We start from the raw sequence: 24,224 nt of genomic DNA on the forward strand, positions 1-24,224 counted from the left end.
AAGTACAGTTGAAGTTGGAAGTTTACATACACCTTAGCCAAATACATTTAAACTCAGTTTTTCACAATTACTGACATTTAATCCTAGTAAAAATTCCCTGTCTTAGGTTAACCACTCACATGCTTGGGGTCATTGTCCATTTGGAAGACCCATTTACGATCAAGTTTTAACTTCCTGACTGATGTCTTGAGATGTTGCTAAAATATATCCACATAATTTTCTTTCCTCATGATGCCATCTATTTTGTGAAGTGCACCAGTCCCTCCTGCAGCAAAGCACCCCCACAACATGATGCTGCCACCCCTGTGTTTCATGGTTTGCAAGCCTCCCCCTTTTTCCTCCAAACATAATGATGGTTATTATTGACAAACAGTTCTATTTTTATTTCATCAGACCAGATGACATTTCTCCAAAAATTACGATATTTTTCCCCATGTGCAGTTGCAAATCATAGTCTTGCTTTTTTATGGTGGTTTCGGAGCAGTGGCTTCTTCCTTGCTGAGCGGCCATTCAGGTTATGTCGATATAGGACCCATTTTACTGTGGATATAGATACTTTTGTACCGGTTTCCTTCAGCATCTTTACAAGGTCCCTTGCTGTTGTTCTGGGATTTATTTGCCCTTTTCCCACCAAATTACATTAATCTCTAGGAGACAGAACGCATCTCCTTCCTGAGCGGTATGACAGCTGTGTGGTCCCATGGTGTTTATACTTGCGTGCTATTGTTTGTAAGATGAACATGGTACCTTCAGGTGTTTGGAAATTGCTCCCAAAGATGACCCAGACTTGTGGAGGTCTACAATATTTTTTCTGAGGTCTTGGCTGATTTCTTTTGATTTTCCCATGATGTCAAGCAAAGAGGCCCTGAGTTTGAAGGTAGGCCTTGAAATACATCCACAGTTACACTTCCAATTGACTCAAATTATGTCAATTAGCCTATCAGAAGTTTCTAAAGCCATGACATCATTTTCTGGAATTTTCCAAGCTGTTTAAAGGCACAGTCAACTTAGTGTATGTAAACGTCTGACCCACTGGAATTGTGATACAGTGAATTATATGTCAAATAATCTGTCTGTAAACAATTGTTGGAAAAATTACTTGTGTCTTGCACAAAATAGATGTCCTAACCGACTTGCTAAAACTATAGTTTGTTAACAAGAAATTTGTGGAGTGGTTGAAAAAAGAGTTTTATTGACTCCAACCTAAGTGTATGTAAACTTCTGACTTCAACAAATACTTTTAGACTTTTACTCAAGTAGTGTTTTACTGGGTGACTTTCACTTTTACTTGAGTCATTTTCTATTAAGGTATCTTTACTTTTACTCATGTATGACAATTGAGTACGTTTTCCACCACTGGTAGTACTTCTCTAAGTGAGAGGTATATTATATATTTCGGTATATAAGATATCTACGCTACCTTTTATATTCTTGATCCTAATGATTTTGGCCTGCAAACAACAGCCAATGTGTGAGAGCAACGACCCTGGAATAAAAAATAATGTGTATGGGTGGAGAGAGGGTTGGTTTACTTGCTCTGGATTGTCAGTACTGCATGTATTCTTGGCTATCGTGCCATGGGTGTTTCAGAGTCAATTGTAAGTTAAACTTGGGTATTCCTTTATGTGCAGTGTGATGCATAAGACAATGTTTTACTTGCAGCCATTAGCTGGCATTAGAATCAATGTTCCTTTTTTCCTTCTTCCTTTTTTTTCTAAGAATTAAACAGGATATAATGAGGATGTGATGGACATTAAGAACTGGTCTTGCAATGTATATAGGTAGTTTTCTCTTCATTTTTTTCAAAACATTTAGGACAATTGAATCGAATGAACTGAGCAGGCTGGGCTGACATGCTTATAGTCTTGCTAGGACTCTCTAAATGTGAGCATGCATTTATAAGATTGTGCTGTTGTTATTTCTATTATTATGATGTATTATTGTTACTATTTCTTGTTTTCTGACTGTTATCCATGTTATTTGGTTAGTTCTCTTAAAAAGCACCCTCATTGATATTTATGTTATTTCCCTCTGGCCTAACACCAATTGGCAGCCAAGGGTTTACCTTAGGATGCAAATGTGCGCCATGAGTCAGGGAGAAGGTCTTAGTGACAACAGACCCAGATATGGGGGTAGGTTTTAGTGGGTGGAATATGAGGACAATTGGAGTTGCAGCTACAGTATGCTTAACAGTGCAAATATTATGGGACATCTATATGGACACTTAATCATCATGGTCCTTTTTAATGGGAAGTTTACAAACATTGGTTGTGGTAAGTATACTTGAAACTTTGGTATCGTTATGGTAAGTGGGGAAATAAGTATAGCCAGGTATAATTGTAATGGCTTGGCAGATCGAATCTTATTGATTAAATAATATACTTTTTTTGCACAACATAGGTACAGCAGATCCCCTTACTTTTAAATGTACTTTTAGAGGCCATTCAATACAATACTCATCATTAAAACAAATTGGATGGAAAATTGTGAAAAATTTAAAAATAGATTATTGAATCTTCAACATAGAATTGCTATCAAAAAGAATTTACAGAAACTCGATACAAATGATGGAGTCATCCATGATTCACCAGATTACATTTTGAAAGAGGAACCAAAATAGTTTAAGCATGTTTTCTTTTCATTCTCCTCCATTTCCACTGAATGATGTTAACTGTAAGGATTTATTTCCTAATAATAATAATATAAAATTAACTTTTTGAGGCAATAACATTTTTTTCAGTCTGGAAAAACACCAGGGCTTGATGGTATACCAGTAGAGGAATAATCAGACCTTTTTTGATGTACTCAAATATCCATTATTAGCATGTTTTATTTACTCCTACAAAAATGGTAGACTTTCAGGTACTCAACATGAAATTCTGATTTTATTACTACTAAAGCAGGACCCAGGTGGTAAGTATAAAGATCCAGTCCATTTAAAAAACGGGGGGCCTCTTACACTTGCGAAAATTCTGGTGAAATGCATAGCACGTAGAATAAAACAAGTTTTTACCAGATATTGTTCATCCAGATCAGACAGGTTTTTTACACGGACGATATATTGGAGATAATATACAACAATTACTTGAAACAATTGACCATTATGAAACATCAAAGATACCACCCCTCGTCTTCATAGCAGATTTTGAAAATGCATTTGATAAAGTACGACTAGAATTTATATATAATGCCTGGTTTACTTTAATTTCGGTGAATCTCTTATACAATGGGTTAAAGTTATGTACAGCAACCCCAGATGTAAAATAGTAAATAATGGTTACTTCTCAGAAAGTATTGAGCTTTTAAGAGGAGTAAAACAAGGCTGTCCGTTGTCTACATAATTATTTATTTGTTTATTATTTATTTATTAATTATTATTGAAATGCTAGCTATTTTTTATTTTATTTTTTACCTTTAACTAGGCAAGTCAGTTAAGAACAAATTATATATATATATATATATATATATATATATATTTTGTTGTTGAATTTTTTACCCCTTTTTCTCCCCAATTTCGTGGTATCTAATTGTTGTAGTTACTAACCTTGGCTAGCGCGCACTGCGCCCGGCCCGCCACAGGAGTCGCTGGTGTGCGATGAGACTACTGACCAATCCCTCCCTAACCCGGACGACGCTAGGCCAATTGTGCCCCACGGACCTCCCGGTCACGGCCGGTTACGACAGAGCCTGGGCGCGAACCCAGGGACTCTGATGGCACAGCTGGCGCTGCAGTACAGCGCCCTTAACCACTGCGCCACCCGGGAGGCATTATTTTCAATGACGGTTAACTGCCTGTTCAGGGGCAGAACGATAGATTTGTACCTTGTCAGCTCGGGGGTTTGAACGTGCAACCTTCCGGTTGAGTCCAACGCTCTAACCACTAGGCTACCGAAAAAGAACATCAAGGGGTTAGAAGTCCAGGGGATAAAAACAAATGTGTCAATGTATGCTGATGACTCAATTTTTTTCCTAAGTCCGCAATCTGGATCCCTGCACAGTCTCATTGAAGATCTTGATCACGTTTCTAGCCTCTCTGGACTAAAACCTAATTATGACAAGTGTACCATATTATGTATTGGATCGTTAAAAAATACAGTGTTTACACTACCTTGTAGTTTACCAATAAAATGGGCGGATGGTGAAGTAGACATGCTTGGTATTCACATCTCAAAAAATATAAACAAACTTATAAATGAACAAAAATAGATAAGATTCTGCAACCATGAAGAGGTAAAAACTTGTCTATTTATGGAAAAATCGGATTGATTAACTATTTGCTTCTATCACAGTTAACTTACTTACTACTCCAGACGACTCGTTTTTAAAACATATGAGCATAAATATTTCATTTGATTTGGAATGTTAAGCCAGACAAAATTAAACGTGCCTATTTATATAATGAATATGAGTTTGATGAAATATTAAAGCTTTAAACCTCTCACTAAAAGCTTCACTCATACATAAGTTATACTTAAACCCAAAATGGTTCTCCAGTAGATTATTAAGGCTCATCCTTTGCTCAATAATTGCTTTTTTTTTGCCTTTATACACATTACAGCTTCTCATTTCCGACTAAATAATTTTAAAAAATGTATTTTTAAGAATCAATCCATACAAAGCTGTTTACAATTTCAGTTTTCTCCTGCAGAAATTATGGAACAAATAGTACAACAAATGTTATGGTTCAACTCAAATATACTGATGAATAAAAATGTTTAAAATGTTTATTATATTTATGAATGATATATTCAATGAAAATAAACGGAGGAGTTATGTCACATGCAGCTATTGAAAATATATGGGAATATCTGCTCAATCCAAATATTAGCACAAAAATGGAGGAGGCAAGTGGAAAAGGGAGAAGGTAGAGAACTTGTTTGCCTGCCATATATTAAAGATACAAATTGGCTGAAAGGAATTGGCATAAATAGAAACTAATACCAGTTTCGTTTAAGGACAAAAATGTTGACAGCTGCACCAGACAGGTTGCAAAATAAATGGGAAGAGATTTTCGATGTACCGATTCCATGGCACATGGTTTCTTTTATCAGAACAACAGTTTTCAGTTGTGCTAACATAATTGCAAAAGGGTTTCTAATGATCAATTAGCTTTTTAAAATTATAAACTTGGATTAGCTAACACAACATGCCTTTCGAACACAGGAGTGATGGTTGTAATCAATGCCAAGGGTGCTTCAACAACTGAGAAAAGGGTCAAAATAACAATGTAAATGGGCTATTTCAGTTTCCATTTTTTTTTATACATTTGCAAAATTTCCTAAAAACCTGTTTTTGCTTTGTCATTATGGGGTACTGTGTGTAGATAGAAGAGGGGAAACATATATTTAATCAATTTTACAATAAGGCTGTAATGTAACAAAATGTGGAAAAAGCCAAGGGGTCTGAATACTTTACGAATGCACTGTATATACTGAGCAATAAAGGTGTCTATAAAGATCACCATAATGTATATTCCAAACCAGGTTAGTGTTCCGCTGTAGATCAAAGGTAGATACTGAATGTTCTAAAAGGTATTGGAATGAATGTGGATTATTAACTAGCAGAGGTTGTATAGTGTCACCAGGCATAAGTAGGGAACATTGTGCCATTGTGTGTCTTACTCTGAGGTAATTCAATCTGCATGTTGATGTTTTCCTCTCCTCTAAAAACAGAGAGAAGTGGGAAGTTAATTAACCTAGTGACATTTAGACACATGAGAGTGGTGTGGAAAACATGTCCATCAGCCACTCGCATGCTTCCTGTTATTTTGGAGACAGTCTCAAAGCTCTAAATAGGTATGGGTCACTGGCCGTTGTTGAGTCTGGAATCACCGGTGTATGTGCCGAATATATACCTTCCCCAAAACAAAAACTATAACAAGGTCTCAATTGTTTGTAATCCATCTGGGTTGGGATGGCTCACATTCGGTCGTGATCATTACTCTCCCACATACCCCAACTCCTTCAGATTCACCTTGGTCCCTGCTCTTAAGTTTGTGTTGTGTTGTCTTTGTGCCTTTTTTGTCCTCCTTCTTTCACCTGGATAAATGTACTATTTCCTGTCTTTTGTGGCGAGAGTAATTGCAGCTGGTTAAAAGGGCCTTTATTTTGATTGGATAATAAGGTCTCTGAGCCAGACAGACAGTGCCACATACAGTAGACATAATGTTTAGGCCCTGTGTCCACCCACGTGTGGATGAGGTACACCTGTGTTTATTTGTGGGACTTTCGGTAAATAATGAGCGATTGGATAGTGGCGCCCTGGATGGCAGACGACTGCCAACTTCCTTCTGAATTGACACACTTAACCGCAGGGAGTAGTCTAGCTGAGGGGGAGGAGGGGAGTCTGGCCAAAATGTACTCGGCTAAAATACAACACAGGTCACACAGCTTGTCCAGGACTACAGTTAACACAATTGCAACAATAATGGGTTAAGCTTAACATTGGTCAATGTTTTTTTGGTATTTTTTAAAGTCTGGTTCACAAAAGGTTCCGAGTTTATTTAAAGACGCCGAACTCCACTCTCACTTCTTTTTATTTTATTTTTTATTTCACCTTTATTTAACCAGGTAGGCTAGTTGAGAACAAGTTCTCATTTACAACTGCGACCTGGCCAAGATAAAGCAAAGCAGTGCGACACAAACAACAACACAGAGTTACACATGGAACAAACAAACATACAGTCAATAATACAATAGAGAAAGTCTATATACAGTGTGTGCAAATGAGGTAGGATAAGGGAGGGTGAGGCAATAAATAGGCCATAGTGGCGAAATTATTACAGTATGGCAAATTAAACACTTGGGTGATAGATGTGCAGAAGATGATATCACTTCTAATTACTACCTTTGTTTTGGGTTTTCATACAGTAGGAGGAGGGGTAGAGGATGGATGAGAGCACCTGGAAGACCCATCATGAGGGAGTTAGAGGCAGGTGATTGGAGGGTGGGGGACAGGAAGAATTCACCCGGGCCAGTCCAAACACCACGGACGGGGTCGTTCAAGGAGTACTGTGAACCAGGTGGTCTTGTCTAAGGGCAGGTGTTTGTTGTAATAATGTAGAACAAATTTGACTGGGTCAGTCCTGGAGAGAGTACTACCAAAATCAGGATAAGGGGGTTGAGCGGGGAGGTGTTGCTAGGATACTGTGCTGCTGTGGGCATATGGTCTGTCTGCTCCCCTTCATCTCTTCCTCTCCCTTTCCCCCTCTGTTCGGGGATGAGGGGAACAGGGACAGTTGGGAAGTCATTAATCTCCATCAGGGTGACATGCCTGCACAGGATGGAAGGGAGAACCTGTTTCTCCTGCGCCGAGCTGACAATGGAGACCTGGGTGCATCCCAAATGGAATACTATTCCATAAATAGTGCACTACTTTTGACCAGGGCTCTCGGGAAATTGGGAAAAATATATATATAAAAAAACTCTCATCACTACCCGCAGTCAACCAACTGCAACTCTCATTTCCGAAAAATGTCCATGTTTCCGAGTGTCATTTGGTGCCATCGGCCATTCATCCTGACAGATGGGTTTATAGAGTCCATTCTTGCCCATTCAAGCCCCAGAGGTTGATACGTTTTAGTTTGATGTCATGGCGGAATGGGAACGTGCAGCCATTAGCCAGAGATGATCGGTGGGGTTTCAGAAGCCTGATACAGCTATCAACAGATCCAGATGCTTTCTAAACATAAATCAACCCCAAAACTATTGTTAAATGTTGGGATGATGGACTATAGGACTGGGGTTGTATAAGGGAGATTTAAAAAGCATGTATGAGCTATGCCGGAGCAGCCAAATTTACCCCCTCTGTTGTACCCCTCTGCGGAGTGTAGTGCGGAAAGCAGAGTTTGATTGGGCATCAGTCGCTCAACATCTGCCACTCTGTTTCCACTCATCAGCAGAGAGAAAGAAAGAAAGAAAGAGAGAGAGTCAGATGCTGTAATCTCAAAAACATTTCGCACTGATAGAGCCAGGTCTCTCTGACATGAATACACACTGTAAAAAACTGTAATGCACCAAGCTGCAATAGGATTGTGAGTTTGTTCAACATTTGGGAATATAGCTGAAACAACAAAGAATTTTATGTTGAGTATACAGTTCAATTTGAGAATATATTCTATCTAGGGATGCACCGATATGACATTTTTGGCCGATTCCGATATCCGATATTTTCCCTGCCAAAAAATCCGATACCGATAACTGATCTTGAACATTTTAGCAGCCTTTTAAGCATTCTAGTATAGTTAAATAGTTGAAACGCACACACACACACACACACACACACACACACACACACACACACACACACACACACACACACACACACACACACACACACACTTTGTCCATTTCCATTTTGTCCAGCTCGGCTGTGTCTAACATTTCACGTAAACCCAGTTTTCTTGTCTGCATCAAAGTAGTGGTCCTTGTACCTAGCATCGAGCATGGTGGCGACACAGTAAAGAGGCTCAGAGAGAATGCCACCGAATCGCTTGTTCACAGCAGGTGTTTCAATGCCATGACAGATGGTATCATGTCTGATGCAGACGCAGTTGATGAGCTTATTTCTCCAGTCAGTTGTTTGAATGGAGGTAGGTGTGTGTTCATGTTTCCAAGTTTCAAACATGTTCTCGAATGCCATTGAAATGGTTGCAGCGCTATGAGAACCAGCACATTCTTGAGCATGCAATACGGCTTTCATCAGTACGAATCCTCATCGACTAACTGTGCTGTCAGACTCAGCATGCTCATGGGGCTGACATCTCTGGTCCAAATGTCAGTTGTGAAGTTAATAGCAGTGATGCCCATAGCAAGTAGCTCATGGATGTGAGTTTCAACAATACTGTGTAACTCCGGTAGGGCAGCATCTGAAAAATAGCGCCTACTTGGTAGTGTGTACCAGGGCTCGAGGTGCTCGACAAGTCGGCGAAAGCCAACATAATCCATGACAGAGAACGGTTGATTGTCAAAGGCAATAAATTCCATTATCTTGGCGTTAATGGATTTTGCCTTTGAGTTGTCTCGCTGAAATGTTCTTACTCTTTCAAATGACTGCATGACTTGTTGACTGCTCGATCCACACAGCTGACATTGTGGGCTAGTTTAGGAATGCTGTGTTGCACGTGTAGCGCAACATTTTACGTGGCGTCATTACATCATCTACCTACGCTATATGTTATATAGGTATGCACGTCAGCTTTGACATCGGCTTTGCACATTGTCGTTAAACTAGACATCCCGATGCTGGCATGTTTAGCTAATATCATCCTATTCCGATATGCTTACCGATATATCGTGCATCCCTAATTCTACCTTATTTGCATTTTTCCCAGAGTGCCTTGCCTTTTAAGTGAACTGTAGTTACCACCCATGACTGTATTTCTTAGCGACAGAGTCATGGTTGTTGTATTCAATGGTTTTACTGTCTAAGTGAATATATTATCTTTAAAATAAAATTGTTTATGGCAATACATTACATATATCATCAGGCCTTTCTTTAAGGGCCTAGTTACACCCTAACATGGTGGTCTGAAACTACTGGTTTACAGGCCACATCACTTTGCAAGTCAAGTTATGTTGCCTTGCAAAGTGATGTGTAATTCCTATTGGAATCTAGGCAGAGTGAGGATAGCAATCAATTGGAACTTTTTAATCACCCACAACCTGCATCCAGAATGACTGCTGGGGTAAGGAAGATTCCTTAATGAAACTACTTAAATCATATTAACTTTAAACAGCCATTTCAGTAACGAGCGCAATAAGTCCAACTACTAACAGATTGGATTAGTAAAGAAAAATGTATGTTATTTATGTTTGTGTAGCATAAGGTTAATCAACCAATCAAATGACATGCAAAAACAGGTATTGAAACAAACAATTCTGAAAAATCTACCTGCAAGAAAGCATGCTGGGAAATATGATAATGATGGGCATGGTTTTCAGTTGTTTTGAGCAAACATTAATTTGTAATTTTACTCAACAAGCTTGGTCAAATTTGGCTGACTCAAGCAGAGTGTGTTGAGCAAACACACTTTAACACATCAGTTCAAGTTCTCGTCCTTTTGAAGTCTACTCAAGTCACATAATAATGCTGATTAAATAATTGGTTTAGTTAGGGCTGGCACAATTACAGTATATCCATGTAACTGACGGTTATGGATGAAGACCGTCATGAAAAAAAACCAACGGTCATTACCGTTAAAAAAACAGAATGTTGTTGTGTGGAACGAACAGCTGACTGTAGATGGGATGGCCGGGCATTCGTGCGGTCGAGTCTGTATCGGCCATAACATGGACTCTTAACAAAGTGATTAAACTTTGTTGCTCCTTGCTGAAACAAACGAGTCTTCGGTTGCCTAGGCAAAAAACACCCCCAACAATGCAGCAGCAGCACACATAGAAATATAATTAATAGAACTTGGAACCTCTAACCCTGCCAATTTCACTGTTAAAGTCACGGGTACACTCGCAATAGATGTGGTAAAGAGGTCAATCGAACTCGACCAAAACCGTGGAATTGCAATGGAAATCCATATGGGAAAGAGCCATGGGGGAAAGATCCCAAGTCTACTCATTGCCCTCCAGCAAAATGCGTCTACATTTAGGCTATTGTTTCTACAGTTGAACTCGGAAGTTTACATACACTTAGGTTGGAGTCATTAAAACTCATTTTTCAACCACTCCACAAATTTCTTGTTAACAAACTATAGTTTTGGCAAGTCGGTTAGGACATCTACTTTGTGCATGACACAAGTAATATTTTAAACAATTGTTTACAGACAGATTATTTCACTTATAATTCATTGTATCACAATTCCAGTGAGTCAGAAATTTACATACACTAAGTTGACTGTGCCTTTAAACTACTTGGAAAATTCCAGAAAATGATGTCATGGCTTTAGAAACTTCTGATAAGCTAATTTGCTGGCAGAACTGAAAAAGCTTGTGCGAGCAAGGAGGCCTACAAACCTGACTCAGTTACACCAGCTCTGTCTGGAGGAATGGGCCAAAATTCACCCAACTTATTGTGGGAAGCTTGTGGAAGGTTACCCGAAACATTTGACCTTGTTAAACAATTTAAGGCAATTCTACCAAATACTAATTGAGTATATGTAAACTTCTGACCCACTGGGAATGTGATGAAAGAAATAAAATCTGAAATAAATTATTCTCTCTGCTATTATTCTGACATTTCACATTCTTAAAGGAAAGTGGTGATCCTAACTGACGTAAAACAGGGGATTTTTACTGGGATTAAATGTCAGGAATTGTGAAAAACGGAGTTTAAATGTATTTGGCTAAGGTGTATGTAAACTTCCGACTTCAACTGTGTATGTATTTCACTCAATGTTGAGGTAAAATTGGAGTATAATGGTTTCATGGATGTTAACCCCAACACATGTTCATGACATCATTACCAATCAATTACATTACAGGTAAAAAACACATTTGAATACCGTCAACGATTTCTGTATACTGCTATGCCAAGCATATTATACGATCGGGACTTAGCATTTAGCAGTCACTTCTTCTAACACTGAAAAGAGACAACTTCTACATGTTATGCAGCAAAAACAGCCAACTATATCCAAATCAGACTTAACCCAGCTAGCAATGAGGAATCGGCCCGGAATCGGGTGTCGGACTCAGCCCAGAATCAAAATGAATGACTGCCCAGAATAATCTCAAGTACACCGGGCTGTTTCCGTCTACTGGAATATATATATACAGTACCAGTCAAAAGTTTGGACACACCTACTTTTTCTTTATTTTCACTATTTTCTATAATAGAATAATAGTGAAGACATCAGAAATATGAAATAACACATATGGAATCATGTAGTATCAAAATGAGATTCTTCAAAGTAGCCACCCTTTTGCCTTGATGACAGGTTTGCACAGTCTTGGCATTCTCTCAACCAGCTTCATGAGGAATGCTTTTCCAACAGTTTTGAAGGAGTTCCCACATATGTTGAGCACTTGTTGGCTGCTTTTCCAAACCATCTGTCACGACGTCCGCCGAAGTCGGTCCTTCCCCTTTTCGGGCGGTGTTCGGCGGTTGACGTCACCGACTTTCTAGCCATCGCTGATCCATTTTTCATTTTCCATTGGTTTTGTCTGGTCTTCCTTCACATCTCGTTCCAATCCCATCAATTGCATGTTGTGTATTTAACCCTCTGTTTCCCCTCATGTCCTTGTCGGTGATTGTTTGATTGTATGTTATGTGCAAGTTATGTTCTGGTGTGTGACGGGTTTTGTACCCACTTTTATTATTTTGTATATTTTGATTTTCTGAGTTTTGTGAGCACTTATTAAACAACTCCGTTTATACCAAGTTGGTTCTCTGCCACCTGCACGCACCCTTTACACCATCTCAATTGGGTTGAGGTTGGATGATTGTGGAGGCCAGGTCATCTGGTGCAGCACTCCATCACTCTCCTTGGTCAAATAGCCCTTACACAGCCTGGAGGTGTGTTTGGGTCATTGTCCTGTTGAAAACAAATGATAGTCCCACTTGCGCAAACTAGATGGGATAGCGTATCGCTGCGTATCGCTGATGTGGTAACCATGCTGGTTAAGTGTGCCTTGAATTCTAAATCTAAATTGAATTCTAAATTGAATTTCAAATCACTGACTGTGTTACCAGCAAAGCACCCCCACACCATCACACCTCCTCCTCCATGCTTCACGGTGGGAACCACACATGCAGAGATCATCCCTTCCCCCACTCTGCATCTCACAAACTTTAACACATTAAGTCAAATGTTTGTCCTTTTGAAGTCTACTCAATTCACAGAATAATGCTGATTAAGCAATTGGTTAAGTAGCCTTTTTTTACAGTGCACTCTCAGTGTGAGAGGATATGACCTTTGGTCCTTTGCCTCCTCTCTTCTCCCCCAGGCCCTCCACACCCCTCCTGTCCTGTGCTTATTTCTGCCTCTTCTCAGGAGAGCCATTGGAATGTCTGCAGCTCAGGAACTGACTACATAAATAATGAGAGAGGTCCTGGGTGTAGCTTTCCTGAGTGACCAGAACAGCCAAGGGTGTGGACGGCGCTGGACGGTTTGTTCATTCGTGGACAATCGCTTCAGGCCAGGCCATGAATAGTTCATACACAGACCACCAGAGCAGTAGATTGTGTGTCTGTTTCCATGTGTGTGTGTGTGTCAAGAGCACTATGTATTTAACCTGGTTGTTTATGTGTGCTTGTGTCTATTGACCTATTGTTCCATTATGCTGTGCTGTTCTGCTCTTAGGCACTACCATAGATGAATAATATATGGGCACCATAAACTCTTGACACTAAATGGATGTCCATCAAATAGAGCCCCAGGGCTGCTGATGTAGTGATGGGGAGATATCTTACACACACGCACACACACACACACGCACACACACACAAACACACACATTCGCTTATTACCTCAAGACCTGACTTGCAGTGTCAGGTGACAGTAGAGATCCTTGAAAAATGCAGGGCCATGTGAGAGGCCTCTAAATATAGATGTGCTGCTATTACTTCTATTACTGCTCCCCTTAGCGCTTTAATTGTATGAATTAAACACTGCACGGTATCGTGGCACCACTACCACTAACAACACAGAAACCCTACCTACTTAAAATAATCTATGTGCCTTTAATGAACTATTTGAAGTTGGAGATAAAAAAGATTGTTCCATATTTCTATCTACGCTTGGAACTAGATAATGAGGGGGTCTATTGAGACGCAAGTTGACTTTGCCACTGGGCAAACTCCAATGTCCCATTATATATCAACGTGGGGAAGGTTGAATGGTTCTGCCCAGTAGCTGGCTACGCAAGATATTTTGGGACCTGTTCCAAAAAGGCTGGCAGGGAAAATGTCATATTTTTCATTATTTCTAGGGCAACCATGGCTATTGGCTACCGCTGTACAATGTACAATCAATAATATGTGCCTTATCATAGCCGTTCCATGATCTCTCAGGGACACAATGAAGAGTAAGCCAAACCGTTGTTGAGGTTCACTGACCAAATAGTAGCCATTCACACACACATAAAACACACACACGCATAAAACACACACACACACACACACAGAAGCGGATGTATTGGTGTGAATCAATAATATTGTCTTGTCACAGAGTGACATGTGAGCCATGGGGGGGGGGGGGGCAGATGGCCCCATGGCGATACAGCTCCAGCCACGACAGCCCAGTCCAGCCTCCACTGCTGGGGAAATCCCACGATCCACTGCGCAACACTGGCCATTACCAAACAGCATGGCATTATTGACATTTCCTTGAAATACTGAACAGAGTATGCCTCCAAAAGACATTGGGGTGATTGGTAAATAAGCACCGTAGTGTCGTGCAGTACATGGACATCTGAAGAAATCCTTTTCTCCTCTTTCTCCTCTTTCTCCATGTGATTTCTTGTAATAGAGGAAACTTTCCTCCAGAAAATAGATTATCGTTGATGGCCAAAACTAGGTCAATCACTGTGACTTTTTAGGTGATTGACTGATTGACTGCTTACTTGATTGATTTGACAACTTGAGAGATTAGTGTTGGTGTCATTGAGGAGGATGCATCTAACCTTGGTGTCACTAAGGAGGATGCATCTAACCTTGGTGTCATTAAGGAGGATGCATCTAACCTTGGTGTCATTAAGGAGGATGCATCTAACCTTGGTGTCATTAAGGAGGATGCATCTAACCTTGGTGTCATTAAGGAGGATGCATCTAACCTTGGTGTCATTGAGGAGGATGCATCTAACCTTGGTCTCATTAAGAAGGATGCATCTAACCTTGCAAAACATTCACCTTCAAGTTGTGTTACACAGGAATGTTTAAATGGAGGCTAGTACGATCCCTTTTTCTCCTTCGGACTGAAAAAAATACAGAGGAAAGAATGTCAATGCTTGTATGAGAAAGACCTTGGGACGGGTAGATGAGCATTTTAGCACTTTTAAGCTGACAGCTTTGGCATGATGACAGAAGCAGCTTGTGATTTCTGGCGGGCTTGCCCCCCTCCCCCCTCTGGCAGTAACCTTTGATGGCAGCTGATTGGTTTTGAAGTATGGGGAAAGTGATGCGCGTGTGATGTCAAAGAGATGAAAGCTCGCTGGGGCAACATTCCTACGTACGGTACAGGTACAGTACGCCAAGTTATAGCACAGAGATCAGGTAAACTCCACTCACGTAAACTTCTCGTGCATGTCTTTGCTCACCCACAGTACAAGTAGATCCTATCAGATTGAATAAGAGAACATTCCTTTTGTTGGTACCCTCAGGCTCTTAGAAGATGTCTACTGCATTTAGAGAAACTGATGTGAATCTCTCCACTATGCTATTCTTAAGGGTCTACATTATGTTACATTTGCCATATGTAACTTTTTGGGCAACCCAACCAAATCCACATAGAAATGTGAGTTATAGATATGTCATCATTCTAATTAAAAGCAAGTCTTAGAAGCTGTAGATCTGTTGTATGCACACTATTTCTATGCTTTCCATTCTTAAGTTTTGTTTTTGCGTCTTTTAATTTCGGGTTTTGTACACCAGCTTCAAACAACTGAAAATACAATGTTTTTGCTTATAGAAAATATATTTGACAGTGGTTTAAATTGTGCAATGAGTTTCTACACTATACTTGCTTGCTTTGCCACTTAAACTGAAAATCGTCAAACTATTTGAATTTTAGCAACCAGGAAATGGCAGAGCGATTTCTGCATAGTGCATATTTAATCTAAGAATCTTGCCATTGTCAAGAGGAGGGTGGAGGAGTGGAGGGGATAGACTCTGCCACTGCAGTATTATGATGATGGCAGCACTAGCTGTCCCCTCTATGTTACGCTGGTCTGTTCAGCATGCGGCTTAAGACACAGAGAAACTTCATACAGCCCTGTTATGTCTTGATCCAGTTTTGAAGTGCTCCTGTTTGCTTGTTAGGACCAAACAAGAAGAATACGAACAGCCCATAGACACGTCTAGACAGGGTTTACGGCCATGAATATTACCAACACAAGTTCATTAAGTCAGTAATAAGACCCATAAAAGGGTTTCATTTATATTCTCAGCTATTTTATGACACTTAGTGGTGAGCAGCAGTGTTTCAAAGGAAAAACAACCAATGTAATGAAAAAAAAACAACCAATATCCTTTCTCTTTTAAATGTTGTTGACTTTCCAGAGGGCCTTGCGTTAGGTCACAAGTACAGAACACTCAAGAGACTCACGACACATCAGTTGATTTATATTCTTACTAGAGAAAACACACGACACATCAGTTGATTTATATTCTTACTAGAGAAAACACACGACATATCAGTTGATTTATATTCTTACTAGAGAAAACACGACACATCAGTTGATTTATATTCTTACTAGAGAAAACACACGACACATCAGTTGATTTATATTCTTACTAGAGAAAACACGACACATCAGTTGATTTATATTCTTACTAGAGAAAACACACGACACATCAGTTGATTTATATTCTTACTAGAGAAAACACGACACATCAGTTGATTTATATTCTTACTAGAGAAAACACACGACACATCAGTTGATTTATATTCTTACTAGAGAAAACACGACACATCAGTTGATTTATATTCTTACTAGAGAAAACACACGGCATCAGTCGGCTACTCATTTGGCTCTATCATCCCTCTATCTATCCATCCATCCTGACGTTCATAGTGGCTTAATTACAGGATTACAGGACCACAGGCTAAACAGGAGCTCCATCCTCCACAACATCACACAGGCACTGGGGTCCTCTGGCCTAGGGAGGGCTTGGCAGAGGGCTGCCAGCATCCAGACACACAAGCTGCGGGACCAGAAAGAGACAGCTAGTGCCATGCCAGGGCAATGGGTGGCATGGCCAGTGAGAGATGGATGGCTTAATACCAGGGTAAATGCTTGGCACAGCCAGAAAGGGACAGCATATAGGTTCAGGGTAAATGGTGGCAGGATATGGTTAACTGATGCCAAACAGAGAATTGGAACACACTTCTCACTGAGCACAGACGTAAATTCATTGTCAATACAATGGTATGACGTGGAAACAACATTAATTTAACCAGTGTGTGCCTAGTGGGTTGTGTAATGTACTGTATGCCCAACTTGTTTTTCAATTTCAAAAGTCATCTGACAAGAGTCATCTGTTTCCTCTCAGTTTCTTCTGCTGATAACAAAGTGGCAATAATTATGTTAACAAATGATGACATATAATCAGAAAATTGATTGTGGTCCAAAAGCAGTCTCAATTTCAGTTTTCCAAATGTGTCAAGCAATTTGAATTAACACTTGGTCTGAGAAGAGCAAACATTTTAGTTGAGATGTTTTCAGTTTTAGAGCTCTTTATTTGGCCTCTAAATACACAGCCAATAGGCAGTTTGTTGCCAATCCATTGACATGTCCCAAGGATTCTTACTTGTCTAACAGGGAGCAGGGAGCTGTTGAGAAAATGCTTCGAACCTCACTCGATTGTGAAAGTGACACCCACCCTGTTAGCTAGCTCTCCACACTCCTTCACACTAGACTTATAAGGTCACAATAGACCATTTATTGTCATTCATCAGAGGTGCTGGGCCTGTTTCCGTTATGACTCTCTTCACATAGACATTGAAGGTCATTGTCCCGGTAGGCTCCTTTAAAGAAATGGAGAAATTGCTAACCAAAGGGAGAAGACTATTCAGGTTTTTAGGGAGAAGACTATTCAGGTTTTTAGGGAGAAGACTATTCAGGTTTTTAGGGAGAAGACTATTCAGGTTTTTAGGGAGAAGACTATTCAGGTTTTTGGTTGCAGCAGAAGAAAGTTGCACCAGGGCTCAAGAAATGCGAGTCAAATATGTACTCGTGTCGTGTATCTTTCTGTCCTTGCTGCTTTTTATTCTCTTGATACATCAAACCAGACCATCGAGGAGTGTTGGCCCGCCTTGAACTAGGGCCTATCATGTTTTATTGTGTAATTCTGCTGTAGTGGTTAGCCAAGCGATGTTCTTCATGGGCAGCAAGCTAGCTAGCTAACTCATCTGCGGGAGGAAGGCAGCAAGACTTGCTTATCTAAAGGGTGAATAGTTATCATATCAGCCCCCTCAGCTCAGACACACAGTGGAGTTGTTTGTCTCCTCACATCAATGCATTTTTCTCATTCCTTTCCCTTGGCCTGGGATTAAAATCAGCTGGTTGCTGAAGACAGAGTGAGAAGGGTAGAGAGAAAGAGGGGTTGGTGAACTTATCCCTTGTTTCCCAGGCGGAAGGCGAGGGGGGGAGGTATTTTGTTTTAGCAGGGAACATAGAATTTGTTTGCTTTGGCATTATGGACATCGTTTGCACTGATGTTAACAGAGTTTCTGTCAATATTGGACGACTGAATAAGTATTGCTTTGGTCAAGCTTATGTCCTTCCAGATAGCATAGAAAGATGGCCGAAGGGCATAGCAAACACTGGGAGGTTGAAACTCAGTCTGAAGATTGTTTTATGTGAAACACATTCTTCCTCCCCCATCCCCCCGTTTGACTATGACCTCATGTTCCGAGAAGGAGAGACAGCTTTGTTACGCATTCCAGAATTCCAGTCTGCGGTAAATCGCCAACTTCTGTGGGCAGTCCCTCAGCTTTCCGTAATTTCCTTCCCTTATTCCTAGTGCACTACTTTTGACCAGGGCCCGCACTATATAAGGAATAGGGTGCCATTTCAGACCCAGGCCTAGTGAATCTTAGCTCGTCTCCTCACCACTTCAAAGCAGTTCCAGAGGGAGAGCCTACTTCATGATGATTATTGTTTTACCTGACTATAACGGGTCATTTGAGATCCTAGAACCTCATCCTAGACGGTGGCCTCTCTCATTTACAGATCCCAAAAGGTGAACCTGAAACCACAGCCTCATGTACACCAGTCAAGTCAGGTAAACTACTCCCTCTGCTATCTTGTTGCCAAAACTGACGAGAGCTCATTACAGGCTTGCTCTGCATTACAAGACATCGCTGTAATGAAAGGAGACACTCAGTGATACAGCGGCTGTCTATCTTTGATGTTCTAGCTAATACTTTCTCCTACACTGACTTAGATGTCTCTGTTGGATGATGATTATGTGGGCTACTTACCAAACCTCATAAACAGAGGGGGTATAAGTAACTCACTTTTGATTTAATTTACTCTGGTAAGCAAACACCGCACTACCTTTTGAGTGTGTATAAAAAAACATACAGTACCAGTCAAAAGTTTGGACACACCTACTCATTCAAGGGTTTTTCTTTATTTTGACTATTTTCTACATTGTAGAATAATAGTGAAGACATTAAAACTATGAAATAACACATAAGGAATCATGTAGTAACCAAAAAAGTGCTAAACAAATTTTGATTCTTCAAAGTAGCCACCCTTTGCCTTGATGAAAGCTTTGCACACTCTTGGCATTCTCTCAACCAGCTTCACCTGGAATGCTTTTCCAATAGTCTTGAAGGAGTTCCCAAATATGCTGAGCACATGTTGGCCTCTTTTCCTTCACTCTGCGGTCCAACTCATCCCAAACCATCTCAATTTGGTTGAGGTCAGGTGATTGTGGAGGCCAGGTCATCTGATGCAACACTCCATCATTCTCTTGGAGGTGTGTTGGGTCATTGTCCTGTTGAAAAACAAATGATAGTCCCACTAAGCGCAAACCAGATGGCATGGCGTATCGCTGCAGAATGCTGTTGTAGCCATGTTGGTTAAGTGTGCCTTGAATTATAAATAAATCACAAACAGTTTCACCAGCAAAGCACCCCCACACCATCACACCTCCTCCTCCATGTGTCACGGTGGGAACTACACATGCGGAGATCATCCATTCACCTACTCTGCATCTCACAAAGACACGGCGGTTGGAACCAAAAATGTCAAATGTGGACTTCTCAGACCAAAGGACAGATTTCCACCTATCTAATGTCCATTGCTCGTGTTTCTCTGCCCAAGCAAGTCCCTTCTTATTATTGGTGTCCTTTTAGTAGTGGTTTCTTTGCAGCAATTTGACCATGAAGGCCCGATTCACACAGTCTCCTCTGAACAGTTGATGTTGAGATGTGTCAGTTACTTGAACTCTGTGAAGCATTTATTTGGCCTGCAATTTCTTAGACTGGTAACCCTAATGAATTTATCCTCTGCAGCAGAGGTAACTCTGGGTCTTCCATTCTTGTGGCAGTCCTCATGAGAACAAGTTTCATTATAGCACTTGATGGTTTTCGCGACTGCACTTGAAGAAACGTTCAAAGTTCTTGACATTTTCCATATTGACAGAACTTCATGTCTTAAAGTAATGACGGACAGTCTTTTCTCTTTGCTTATTTGAGCTGTTCATGCCATAATATGGACTTGTTCTTTTACCAAATAAGGCTGTCTTTTGTATACTATCCCTACCTTGTCACAACACAACTGATTGGTTCAAACACATTAAGAAGAAAATAAATTCCACAAATTAAGTTTTAACAAGGCACACCTGTTAATGGAAATGCATTCCAGGTGATTACCTCATGATTCTGGTTAAGAGAATGCAAAGGGTGTGCAAAGCTGTTATCAAGGCAAAGGGTGGCTACTTTGAAGAATCTCCAATATAAATTATATTTGGATTTGTTTAACACTTTTTTGGTTACTACGTGATTCCATATGTGTTATTTCATAGTTGTGATGTCTTCACTATTATTCTACAAATAGTAAATAATAAAGAAAAACCCTTGAATTAGTAGGTCTGTCCAAACTTTTGACTGGTACTGTATATTACAAGCTGTTTGTATTAAATTGCGCAAGCTATCTTTGAATGTGATCTGCATGTGTAGTCTATTTGCTAGCCTAACTGGTTATAGGTAGGCCTACAAACCCTAAACACTCTAGCAGATCATAGCCCACCCTAGCTCGAGCTCACTCCAGCTGTGCCTCCACCCTTTCTCCATGGTATTAGTTTGAGTGTTTAGCTAGCCTGGAGGCCTCCCTTAGTTACAGGAACATATTACAGCCTCTTTGATTTGGCCATGGATCATGGCTGGCTTATTGCAGTAGAGAAACCATACAGCCTCAAACCAGACAGTGATGTCATCTCCACACTCACCCCACAGGAAGTGATCTCACAGCAAATGATCTGCTGAGGGTTTAGTCAGGGGCACCCTTAACGGAGTTGCTAACAACCGGATGCGTCCGGTTTTCAGGAATACAGCTAATTCAACTTAGCTTCCTTTTCCACTTAAAAACCGGATGTGGGAACTCCGCTCAGGCCTGCTAAATTAGATTAAGCCAGAGAACACTTATTGTTTCCCGTAAGTCAGGGGCCTCGAAATAGTGATTTATTTTAGGTGTCCACATTTAGCACTGTCTCTGCTTATAAGTTGTGTAATAAGCATCAATGACCATACAAGAGAAGCCTACAGGGGCGGTGTGCTGCGTGGCCTGAAGGACGGACCAAAATCATAAGTCCTTAAAAGGCATTTTTTTTAATTTATTTTTATTTCACCTTTATTTAACCAGGTAGGCAAGTTGAGAACATGTTCTCATTTACAATTGCGACCTGGCATGAGGAGAGTGTGGTGGAGCCCCTGTCACAGGAAATGAACTTCTCCCACAGGGCGTACTTGTCACAACGGAAGCCACAGGCCACCTGGGAATCTTCTAGTTCCCGCGGTCTGTGAGGCCGTATCAGGCCCTCCATCTGAACTACACTGGGGCTTGGCCATGACTCGGGAGGCTCCCACGCTCACTCAGTTGCCACAGTGTTGTGTCAATCATTTTGGATCCAGCCCCCTTGTTGTGCTATCGTTCCTTAAGAACTGAATTTAGGCTTAAAGCGAGTTGGCAGGAAATGAGGAGTGCAGAGTGGAACTGGGAACATGCAGCTCTAGCTCTAGAACCTTGTTTCTAATCATTTCTTGAACAATTTAGGACGTCTAGTGTTTCAGGTACCACACATACCACTTTGGTGTACTAAGTACCTCGTTCCAAGATTGCCTTCATTTGTCCAAGTGAACGGTAAAAAATAAAAAAAGAAGTTAGGCATAATCTTTTCATGCACCTAACCCAGGCAAAGTGACCATAGTTGACTGATTTTAGGTGGTTCCCATGGTTTGATTGTAAAAGCCAACAGATGTTATCGCAAAACAAGCTATCAGTCCATCCACTCTGCTGGGCATAGCAAAATACACAAAAAGTGGCAGTCTTCCTGTACTCACAACACCACCCCCAACCTCACTCATCCTCCCCCCTCCCCCGGGGGGAAGTACATGGTGACTCAGCTACCCTGTTCTGTTCCACTTTCTCCTTTCCTCCTCACACGTCATCGCTGGCCTTTTAAACAGCCAAAGCTCCAGAGATGGGGAGATGAGAGAGAGCAGCTTTATTAGATTGGGCAGCAACTGCCCTCAGCCCTGACCTGGCCATCCAGCCGGCTGTTATTTATAGCAGCGAGAAAGACTAGCAGTGGCATAGCTGCAGGAAGTAGGGGTGCTGGAGGTGCTGCAGCACCCTCTGATAAATTGAAATAAATTTGTACAGAAAGCAATAAAATTATTCAAATACTAGAGAGACACAATTTGGGCAGCAAGCGCCATAGAAATATAATCTAAATACAGTTGCGGGAAAAACGTTGTTTGGAAAGCGAATGACTGAAAAGAGAAGACTAGTCTAATCTGTCTGTAGAAACTACCAAAACATAGTAGCCTAGCGATATTGGCATGAGCACATCAGCCATCACCAGTGAGAAAACATATGATATTCATGTTATCTTTGTCTTTGGGTGAGTCAGTGTCACTGGAAGGTTTATTTAGTAGCCTATACTGTTAGTAGCCTATTATATTTCCACCTAATGTTGTATAATCTGTGTCTCGCCTCTTTTAAATGGCCTGAGCTAATGATTGTCATTTTTTATGGATCTCAGTTTGTAAATGTCAGAATGTCATGTTGATCATTTGTGTGACATTAGAAACATTCTACTCATGTTACCAGTCATGTAAAGGAAGTAGAATTGTATGGGGGGAAAAAGGCCACCTTTTTTTTCAGACACTGCAACAACAAAAAATGTAAACGCTTCTGCTCAACTGTATGCCACTATGCAAATTAGATGATAGATGCATGCAATGCTTTATTATAAAGGGGAATCCCCCCCCCCCCACACTGCACCCCCGACCCCCGACTCAAAACATCTTCCCACGGCAATGAGTAGTGAGTTGTGTTCCTTTCAGTAGCAACGGTCATCGAAATTGTTAAAAAGTTTTAAAAACAATTATAAGAAATGCAACAGTAAGACAATGTATAAAGATACTCCAAACATTTAGAATGTTTATAATCCATCAGATATTGATGGAATTATGTCACATAAAACATTTTGGTGGCATGGACAAATGAGTTCAGTGATTTTGGTGGGAATTGAGGTATTCAATTTATTGTAAAATGTCCCTTATTTTTTTTATTTGAATGCAGTTATACTGTATACACTACCGTTCAAAAGTTTGGGGTCACTTAGACATTTCCCTGTTTTTGAAAGAAAAACGTTTTTTGTCCATTAAAATAACATCAAATTGATCAGAAATACAGTGTAGACATTGTTAATGTTGTAAATGACTATTGTAGCTGGAAACGGCAGATTTTTTTATGGAATATCTACAGAGGCCCATTATCAGCAACTATCACATGTGTTCCAATGGCATGTTGTGTTAGCTAATCCAAGTTTATCATTTTAAAAGGCTAATTGATCATTAGAAAACCCCTTTGCAATTATGTTAGCACAGCTGAAAACTGTTGGCCTGATTAAAGAAGGAATAAACTGTCTTTCTTTAGACTAGTTGAGTACCTGGAGCATCAGCATTTTGTGGGTTCGATTACAGGCTCAAAATGTCCAGAAACAAAGCATTTTCTTCTGAAACTTGTCAGTCTATTCTTGTTCTGAGAAATTAAGGCTATTCCATGCGAAAAATTGCCAAGAAACTGAAGATCTTGTACAATGCTGTGTACTACTCCCTTCACAGAACAGCACAAACTGGCCCTAACCAGAATTGAAAGAGGAGTAGGAGGCCCCGGTGGACAACTGAGCAAAAGGACAAGTACATTAGAGTGTCTAGTTTGAGAAACAGATGCCTCACAAGTCCTCAACTGACTGCTTCATTAAATAGTACCCGCAAAACACCAGTCTCAACGTCAACAGTGAAGGTGTGACTTTGGGATGCTGGCCTCTCTACTGAGAGAGATCTTTATAAGGTCAGACAGACTATAAGAGGA

The 24,224-nt window shown here is 40.5% G+C and overlaps 1 protein-coding gene across 2 annotated transcripts in view; it reads left to right on the top strand.

Annotated features, from left to right (window-relative positions):
* The window catches only part of LOC110508652 (apoptosis regulator Bcl-2), a 58,199-nt gene that overhangs the window by 5,031 nt on the left and 28,944 nt on the right, over positions 1-24,224 (top strand). Inside the window, exon 2 of one of the 2 annotated variants that reach the window (XM_090225560.1) lies at positions 18,846-18,897. The exons of the other annotated variant lie outside the window; for it this stretch is intronic. Within the exon in view, the coding sequence (XP_090081686.1) occupies positions 18,846-18,897 (52 nt within the window). The remainder of the gene's footprint in view (positions 1-18,845; positions 18,898-24,224) is intronic. 2 annotated transcript variants of the gene reach the window in all.

Source organism: Oncorhynchus mykiss, chromosome 28 (genome assembly GCF_057628025.1).
Source record: "Oncorhynchus mykiss isolate SJ-2025 chromosome 28, ASM5762802v1, whole genome shotgun sequence".
Classification (NCBI taxonomy): domain Eukaryota; kingdom Metazoa; phylum Chordata; class Actinopteri; order Salmoniformes; family Salmonidae; genus Oncorhynchus; species Oncorhynchus mykiss.